At 36.6% G+C, this 9,816-nt stretch overlaps 1 protein-coding gene across 4 annotated transcripts; it reads right to left on the minus strand.

Moving 5' to 3' along the window:
* Positions 1-2,835: 2,835 nt before the first annotated feature.
* LOC7469767 (uncharacterized) lies at positions 2,836-9,281 on the minus strand. 4 transcript variants are annotated; one of them, XR_002983232.2, is made up of 4 exons: positions 9,122-9,281; positions 4,623-8,932; positions 3,600-3,853; positions 2,836-3,454 (listed from the first exon to the last, which is right to left on the minus strand). XR_002983232.2 is itself a non-coding variant. In XM_024606605.2 (4 exons), exons 1-3 carry the CDS (start codon positions 9,230-9,232, stop codon positions 4,646-4,648), a joined length of 4,287 nt encoding a protein of 1,428 aa, XP_024462373.1. In that variant the 5' UTR covers positions 9,233-9,280; the 3' UTR covers positions 2,836-3,454; positions 4,623-4,645. The 4 variants fall into 4 exon arrangements, 3 of the variants coding, with proteins under 3 accessions (XP_024462373.1, XP_024462372.1, XP_024462371.1); XM_024606605.2 differs by lacking the exon at positions 3,600-3,853 and having other exon boundaries at positions 4,623-7,395; positions 7,507-8,932; positions 9,122-9,280; XM_024606604.2 differs by lacking the exon at positions 3,600-3,853 and having other exon boundaries at positions 2,836-3,451.
* Positions 9,282-9,816: the final 535 nt, after the last annotated feature.

The following is a 9,816-nucleotide window of genomic DNA, read 5'->3' on the forward strand; positions in this document are numbered from 1 at the left end:
GCCCTTTACAGGTTTTGTCCAATAAGGTCAAAAATCTCTTGGGCTAATAATTAAAGGCATGCCGCGGGAGAAACAATGATTCATTATTTGTGTTTGGGAGAGTAATTACTTGTGTGGTTATGGTCTGTAAAAATAGATAATATAGAATTTTTTTTTTTAGTTTGTGATAATAAATTATATATTTTATAGTTGAAGCTATTTGTTTTAGAAGTAGTTTTATATGTGTTTGGTAAATAACTTTTGTAAATGCTTTTAGTAGTAAAATTACCAAGAAAAGTATGCATGAATTTTCAATTTATTAGTAACATTAGTGAGTATTATTTAGTTATATATTTTAAAAATATTACATTCTAGTTGTTTCTCAATCATCCCATTAAACTATTTGTTATTCCATCATGAATATAAATCATTTATGATAGCGTAGAGTTGCCTTGATTTTGAGAATATGGAAAAATATCAACGAAAATATCATATCTAATAAAATTAGGGTTGTGATTATATTCTATAAAAGCAACATCTTCTTGAGATTTCTTTCTAATATAGTTATGTAGTGTCATTGATGCTATTATAACCTTGACTTGCGCTTTGTAAGGGTATGCGAACATAATGTGTAAAATTCTTCATCTCTATTTTCATACTATAAATGCACGGTCAATAACGTTGCGAAGTAACAAGTGTACATGATTGAATCGCTCTTCCTGAATTGTTGGTTGTTCTCGAGGTCAAATATCTTGAAAATAATAACTCTCATCTTTATGTAGACCTAAATATTCATACTCATTTAGATATCCAATATCTAGCATCAATCAAATAATATTTCCTTGCAATAACAAGTAAATTTTTTTTTTGAAAATTCATAATACACATGCTATAAATTTAAATAACATTTAATTATTGTAATTTATTTACCTTTAGGAGGTTTTAAAAAATTTATATTTGAATTGTCAATAACTTTAAAAAAATATAAGAGTATCATGACCATTGTCTTCCCATTCTGCTTAAAAAAACATGAATTGCATATCAAAACTACATACGACTATTACATTGTGTGTTGGCATTCCCTTTTTACCAATAAATGAAATTTTATTTTCTTGAGATACATATACACGAACATGTGTACCATTAATAACACCAATGCAATTCTATATGACAAAACAACAAATGTTTGCTAAATATGACAAATAATTTCAATGTATTTTTTATTTTAAATTACTCACTTAAAAAATCATTTAACTAATCTTAAAATGAGGTATAAATCTTAGATTCATAGTAATTTTTAAAAGAGTATTTAAAATTTCAGGTTTTTATTTAAAATTTCAAGTTTTTATGATTTAATAATATCTACAACAAGTAAACAAATTATCTCAACACTTCATTAAAATATCGATTTATAGTTTCTCCATATTGTTGAAATCTTTCTTGGACATGTATATTCAACGCACTCAAAGCAATTGTATAGAGAGACATTGTCACACCATGCATTTCCACATCTATCTCAGTGATCAGCACAAGGAATAAAACAAAAAAAAATAAAATTGCAGAAGGATAAGCAATGGCAGCTTTTCTTAGCTATCACTGTCTACTGCAATAAGATTTTCTTTCCTCTTTGTTTTTGTTCTGATTGTCTCCCAATTACCAGCCTATCAATATTTCAAGCCGTTTGTATTCTTTTTATACAACAAACTTTCAACCTTATCCATCAACAATCCTACAAAACACCACTGTTGTTCTTGATCAGGATGCAGAAATCGCTTGCAAGTTCAAACTAACCTAAATATAAAAGGACTGGTCAAAATTAGAAAAGAACAAAAACAATCTTTTACAAACAATAAACAGAGCTACTAGGAGAAGATCTACATTACTCGATAATAGAACAAAAAAATCAACGAAGAAAGGCAACAAAGTTGAGAATCTATGTGCATGAACTGGAAATTGTTTGCTAGCAGTTTCAAAATCTTGTACAGATGCATAACAACTAAATGGGAAAAAACAGAATAAAAAAATAACGTGTCTAAATACAAAAAAAATTAAAAGCATGCAGACCATGTAGCTAATAAGTTGCTGAAAACCAATAATTAAAAAACTCGGTGCTAGAAAATCACTGCATCAAAATGGGATTACCATATTTTTAGAAAATTTCAACAGCGGTGGGTATAGGACGGTGCTCCTTCTAGCGGATTCTCCAACGTTTTGCTATATAAAAAAAGGTTCGGTTAGTAGATCAACAGCTCTTGATAACAGATATGGAGTGAGAGTGGTGGTATTGAAGGTGAGAGGAGACGTTCCAAAGAAAAGAATTAAGGGAGAGGGGGCAGTTTAAAGTTTATTTCCGTCCATAAATTTTAACGGTAATAAGCAACCGGGAATAATATTTGGTTATCTCTTCTGATCAGCTTTCACGTGAAAAGCAAAAAATAAAGTCTGAGAACTTTGATTTTCTTATGGCCCTCTTTATAAGAATATATATATATATATATATATATATATATATATATATATATATATATATATATATATATATATAAGAAGGCTTTTCCATTGTGTTTATTAAAGATTTAATTAAAATTCTTCATACCTCTACATATCAGTAAAAACGACAGCAATTTCCAACGATTTGTTGCCTTAGATGTTACCATGTCTTTCTGGTGAATCTCAGCAGCTTTTGTGGCCTAATCATCGCCCCATTTGTAGAAAGCGGCATGATACTTGTCAAAATTGCGAACGATTTGTTGCAGCCGATATGATAATCAATTTACTCCAAGGCCTCATTCCTTGATGGTTCTTATATCAACTCTTGTGAGAGAGTTTTGAACTAGCCAAATAGACAAAAAAAAAAAAAAAAAAAGAAAGAATTGATCTTTTATTGAACTTTGTGCTACACATGCCGAATGATCAAACGAAGAACAAGGCCAACGCTTCTTTCAAGCGAGCACTGGAAACAGCGATAGACTCGACTACCTGCCAAATATAGCATTCTAAACAGCCGGCGCGTTCAGCTTATGAACAAAAGTGTTCTTACTCTCTCGCAGTTTCATATTGAAGGAAAGTCGTTCTACCTGACATGTGGACCGACCAACCATAAACGACGAACAGGCAGCATGATTCCATGATCGAATCTCCTACTCATCAAGAAAGTTACCTAGGTTCCGCTAACAAGCTGCTTTACAATGCAATAAGCTGAAGCTATTGAGATTTTTTAACAAGGCAACCTTCTACCACCCTGCTTAAGACAGTCAAGTGAACCTCAAGTGGAAGATACAGCAAAAGAGGTTATTATTAGTCTGGTTAATCTTCATCAGCAAACCCGTCTGCTGAATATATGCCAAACATCAGCAGCAGCACGGATAACTTGTTAGCCTCGTTACTTTTTCCAGCGAACTCATTGGTGAAGTATAGGCTAGACATCACCAGCAGCTATGTTGTGTCTGCATGTATTTTCAACACCAGCCATCTCCTATCATAAAAATTGAATGGTATATAAAAACAGCACTTCAGATAACTAAGGAAACCAAACAAGTGAGGAGGAGCTATAAAGATCCTGTTATGGCATCCTACAGCAGTGACAGACAAGTTAATCTCCACAGTGTTGAAGTACTTACGTTTCCTCAAAATGTTCCTAATTTTTTGAAAGGGAGAACTTTCAGGACAATTCATACTCTTGGCAGGAGATCAGTATTTACAACTTCAATACGAGAGCATATCACCCAATGAAAGGCATGCATGCACAAGCACACATGTATCATTCCATCCAAGTGGTCCAGACTCCCGAGACCAGCCAATCCCAGAAATCAAGATGTCTACCGTCCTGTTTTTTCCTCCCGCAAAAGTTCTTGGTTTCCAGGCACTCTCCTCTCTTGAACAAATTCAAATATTCAATAGTACTAGTAATTTTGGCAGCGCATAATTCAGTTAATTGGAAATTAATTTATTATTTAAAAAATACATTTATACACCAAATGATTTGTTGAAATATTGCTGTTTTGTAAAATAAACGAGGGCATATATGGAAATACCTGTGAGCTCTTTTTCTACTAAGAAATAGTATGGGGTTATTTAGTTTCAAATACTAGCAAAACAGGCAAGTTGAAAAAAAAAACACAATAGCAGGCAATAATAGAAGACGTACTAGCATCAAAACAGAAGGGGTAGTAAAATAATACTGTAGAATAATTAGGAAATTTGATAAATGCCTCCTATTTTTGTTGGGAAAGCAAGGTAATACATCTGGATAAAAATGAAGAGGTTTGACCTGCTATGGATTCTATCTCTATATGGAATTAGATAATAATAAGGGAATTTGAGGGGAAAAAATAAGGGTATTTTACTCTAATGAAATGTTTAGATATAAATGGTACTTTTTATATATAGATAGATAGATAGATATGGATACTACAAGTATATGAATTTATGTCAAAATAATTGTGAATCATGATTAAGTCATTATTTGTCCTAAATCAGCTAAACAGTTCTAAGTAAATAAAGCTCTACCAAGAAACCATATGGAAAAGACATTTCCAGTACAGAGGGAAATTATCACACGGCTGCAAATATTTACCAAGAAACCGTATGAAAAAGACATTCCTAATACAGTAGGAAATTACCATCCAGCTGCAAATATTTACCTGGGTATCAAACCAGATTGACTTCAATATTGAAGAAAAAGAGTTACATCTTCCTCATCTAGGATTGGTGGTGGAGTTTTAAATGGAACAGATATAGTGTAGTTGAGTTGGTAATTCACAAGAATTGGACCAAAAATGTTGAACTTTGGAGCACTCCCATAAGCAGCTTCTGCATCTGAACACCTCTTGAAAATTACTCTGGCACGATTGGTATCCCTATCAACTTCTGTCTCAGATTCTTTTAGTGGTCCGAAGCGCCTGAACATCTTATTTAGGCTTATTTCAGAAGGAACTGAATCCACCACAGGGAAATGCATTACAAGCTCTGCCGGGGCCTTCTCATCCACATAACCAACTGGTTTCTGGGTTGATACATCATAACTGCTATCAGAATAGCGTTTCCTAGAGTTTGACCTACCGCTGGGTTTATCTAGAACAACAGGCACAAAAAGATTATCCCTTTTCCTACTTTTACGTGGTGGTTGCTCTTCAGAACCATTTTGAATAACACGGTCTGTCCAATATGTGTCATTCATATCCTCGAATTCAAATGTTTCTGGAAAACCAACAGAAGAATGGGAAGTTTTTCTCTTACCACCTACTTTATCATGCTGGTCCATAACCACCGAGTTCCTGAAATCAGAGAAGAAACTAATGATGATGTTCAAGAAACCAAAGCCTTTCGAGGGATCTTGTGCTGTCAAGTGAAGCTGTGATAGCAATTCATCAAGTGACGAGTATTCTGATGGAACGATCATTTTCTTTATCTCAGCATCCTCAGGATGCACAGATGAAGTATCAGATCCATCCCCAATGAGGCCATCGCTGCTTCCTTCTACCTTCTGGCTATTACACTTCAGGATAGAAGGAGACCCGGTCATTTGGCTAGCAACTCTTTGAATGCATTCGCCAATCTTGAAGGAAGGCTTGGGAAGAGTTGTGGTTGAAGACACTTTTGCAAAAGATATGGTCTTCCTCCCTTCTGTCATAGATGCATCATCAGCAAAGGTATCAGCGCCTTTTCTTTTCTTGCCAGAAGACGGAGAAACTAATTTATTGTTTGCTTTCCCATCAGACGCAATTTCATCATCCAAAGAATCCCACGAGTCACCCATCAAATCAGACAAGTTTCTCTCTTTTTTCCTGGGACTGATACAATCCTTCAAATTATGTTTGCATTTGCGAGAAGAGCGTCTTTGCGTTTGCAAAATCTCCTCACCAGATGAAATTTGCCCATGATCCTCATAAACAGCCGGTGCATGATCAATCACTTCATCCTCAAATCTTAAAGTATCTGAATTTTCCAACAACCCTCCATAAAACTGATATTCAGGCAGTTCAGAGTAACCTTTCAAACGATAGAAGGCCAGCAACTGAGACTTTGCAATCACAAGCTCCAATCGATTAGCCCCGCCAGCTGGAGTCTGCGCTAATGCTTTCATATAACCCACTAATTTATCTGGTTGAAACAAATCAGCACTTGTATCTTTGTCAACACCATCTCGTGTACTTGCCTCTGGCCGGATTCCAGCACTTTCAAGAACCTGAAACTTGATTTCATCATAAGCATCCTCCGGCACACATGAGCAAGCCAGACCCAGCTCCACTCGTCTTGAAACTTCTTCCAAAGCACAATCAACAGCATTCTGGAATACTTCAGAATTGCTCTGCTTCTCAACCTGAGAAAAGTGTGACCTGAAAGGTTTTAGCAAAGATGCTTCATTCCATGCAAATGTTCGGTCTCCAAAGTATGCTACTAAATAGCAGTCCTTCTTATTATACTTCACTGCTTTCTCAGAGGCATCTGATGGATCAAATATCTGGCCAGGCCACCAAGGATGGCTCCTTACTTTACCCCAGACCAAATCTGATACAGAAAGCTCACCTTCATTATTTGGTGGCAGTAGATAACAAGCCTGATCTGCTTTCTCTGAGCTTCCAGGCTTTGAAGCTGCCAATTTAGCAGATTTCTCCTCGATGCTGTTCAGTTGTTCATTGTCAGTATCCTGTTCTTCAACTTCCATTTCTTTCCCTTCTAGTAAATCAACCTGTTCAGCATCAAGAACGTGTTCTTCAATTGTCATTTCTTGCCCCATATGCGAATCCATCTCAAAAAGACCATGAGATGCACCCTCATCCAAACCTTCTGCAACCTTTAATTGCTGATCGCTTTCAGCAAGCTCCTTGAGTTCAGTTTGGGGATTCAAAGCTTCCTCATTGCTTGCTATGACATTTTCTTCTCCATCCATGAGCCGAGTATCTAACTCTGTGATCCCAGATTCTGTTTCGGCCTGTGAGCTCTGTTCTTCTACCCTTTTCTTCTCCCCTTCAAGCTCTTCAGCATAAGTAGCCTGTTCTTGACCTTCCATCAGTTGCTCTTCGATTGAATCAACATGAGCAGGATGACAAGATGCACTTTTCCCTGAGCCTTCCTCAGTCTTCAACTGTTGATCCTTTAAAGAAGGATCTGGAACATCAGTGTGTGAGATCAAAACCTCAACATTGTTTGTTAAAGCCACTTCGACATCTATTTCCATCCCTCCACATTCTGTCTTAGTCCTTGTTTCAGTGCTTCCACTAACAATATCAGTTTTCTGCTGTTGCGAAACTGTTATCACTTGCTCTTTATGGAGACCAGCTTCTTCAGCATCATTAACTAAGCATTCAGTTATCACTTTTTTACTCTTTACAGGATTCAGAACCACAATGTTTTCCTTAGCTACAACTCCAGCTCGTACAACTACTTGAGCTGGCTGATACGAAGGCTGTAAATCTGCACATACATTATAGCCATTTTCAGTGCTCCCATTAGCTGTCTCGGATGTTCCCTGCAGTTCTTCCACTGAAAAATAAAAACTTTCACTAAAACCATCAGTGTCCATACCTTCGGTGTTGGGACATGTGATGTTTTCGTCGTCAGTTGATGCAACCCTCCCTTCATCAGCAACTGGAGTTTGTTTATCCAACAATTTGGAGTCTGGGTTGGCAAGGCCATCCTTTTCTGGTAAAACTGATGATCCTTCAGAAGCTGATATAAGCCCCTCCGAATTACCAGCAAGTGCTCTTTCCAGAGCGTCACTCCTACTTGCTTCAACCTTTGGATCTAAACCTTCATTATTAGCCAGCACAGCAACTTCCTCAGTAACTTCGGTCTCTACACTTGTATCTTCCACGGTTGATGGAGAAGTTAACACTGCAGTTTCAGTTCCAGAATTCCACACTTCGTCATGCAAAACACCCACCTCTAGTGTCTCTGAATCTTGAAGTGCATCGTTCACATTGTCATCTTTATCCTCAGCCTTCCCGGCAGCCTCCTCAACCAATTCAGATTTCTCTACAACTTGGGTTTCACCAACTGAAGCACCTACTACCACAGAAGGACATCCCGCCCCATTTTCAGCTCTTTGATCCTGAGATTCATTCTCTGACAGCCCAATTTCTTGAGAAGTCACTTTCTGGCTTGCATCAATCTTTTCTCCCTCAACACCTTCCTCCACCAATTCCCTTTTCAAACTCTCCTCCGTTGTAACAAATGTTACTTCTTCCACCACAACTTGGGTTTCCCCACCAATACCACTTGCATTTTCCACACTCTGAACATGGGCGTCAGCATCTGCAACCCCAACTTCAGATGAAGTCTTATCACCATTTCCACCGACCTCCATATCTTCCTCTCCACCCTCTACTGCTTTACCTTCTCCTTCAGATTCTGCAACCTTAGAAGACTGTCCAACCTCACTCTCAACCCTCAACTCCTGAACTTCAGGTGAAGCCTCGCTGCTGTTTCCACTGACCTCCCTCCCCTTCTCCCCACTCTCAACTGGTTTCCCTTCTTCAGATTCTGCAGACCGAGAAGACTCAAATCCTGAGTTTGATGGATCAACACCAGAATCCCTATTCTCATGTGTCCCTAAATGACCAGCTACACCACCACCATCTGAATGTGTTGCATCTCCCTCGGCACAACCACAACCACCAGCAGTTTCCTTCCTTGCTTCCCCACCACCTCCATCACACAAGTCACGTGTGCACCCACCATCAACACCCTCACTGGAAGACCTCTCAACCATTACTTCATCTCCATTACAAGAACCTACTTCCTTTGCCATCACATCCTCACTAGAAGAACACTCAATCTTACCCTGAGCCTCCTCACTGGCAACAGAGCCAACAACAACTGGAGTCGTTGCTATAGTGGTTTTCTCACTATCACCACTATCTACATGTTCACTAACACTCACAGTCGATAATTCCGCAACACTCCTTGCGGAAACACTCTCATTCTTGCATTCATCCATTGAAAACAGTACCTAGGTCAATTTCAAGATCCAAAAAATAAGCTTTCTTTACTATAAAGAACCGAAATTTTAAATCAAAAAGAAAAAAAGAAATCAGGTGATAATCCCTAAAACCGAGAAAAATAGAAATCAAGCCATGTAACTAAGAAAAAAGATATTAAAGAACAAAACGAGTGATTTTTTTTAAGATGATGTGTTTACCTCTTTAGATCTTGTAAAGATATTAAGGAGTGGAAGCCAGGGGATTGTGGGGGTTTCGAGTTTTTGGAGAGAGAAAGAGAAAAAAAAGAAACAGTGTTTGGGTGTGATCATAAGTCAGGCTTCTTTTTAAGTGATTTTTAAGAGAAGTAAACAGAAGCCCGAGTATAATGGGTTCTTGTCCTTTTTCTCTGACTGGTCAGCACTCTCAACAGGCTTTTCTTCCATTTTTCCATCAGAGAGGAATGAGAAACTTTGTTGGTGACATGGAATTTGACAGTCTAGTGATTTTCGAACACGTGTAGAGAATTTTTTTTATACCCACATTAAAATTATAAAAAGTATTAATTTTACTTCTTTTTCAGGATTATTCTACTTTTTTCAAAAATATTAAAAAATTATAAATAAATATATTTTAAAAAAATTAAAAAAAACAAAAATTATTTCACTTCTTTTTCAGGATTATTCTATTTTTTGTTACAAATAACTGTTTTACTCTGACATGTTTGCTTGCTAGTAATCTTTGGAATAAAAAGTATTTTAAGAAAATTTGAAATTTTTTATTTTTTATTTTTAAATTAATATTTGTTTTTGATATTTTGATATTATTATTATTCTTCTTTTGAGAGAAGAATAATAATTATTATTTGAGGGAATCTCGGGCAAACAATTATTATTCTTTTGAGAGAATTATTTGC

Source organism: Populus trichocarpa, chromosome 8, assembly GCF_000002775.5.
Source record: "Populus trichocarpa isolate Nisqually-1 chromosome 8, P.trichocarpa_v4.1, whole genome shotgun sequence".
Classification (NCBI taxonomy): Eukaryota; Viridiplantae; Streptophyta; class Magnoliopsida; order Malpighiales; family Salicaceae; genus Populus; species Populus trichocarpa.

Excerpts from the sequence above, each read along its gene's own strand:
- LOC7469767 (XM_024606604.2), bottom strand. The coding sequence starts at position 9,232 with ATGATCACACCCAAACACTGTTTCTTTTTTTTCTCTTTCTCTCTCCAA. Across the intron at positions 8,933-9,121 it reads TCTTTACAAGATCTAAAGAG|GTACTGTTTTCAATGGATGA; the intron begins GTAAACACATCA and ends AAATTGACCTAG.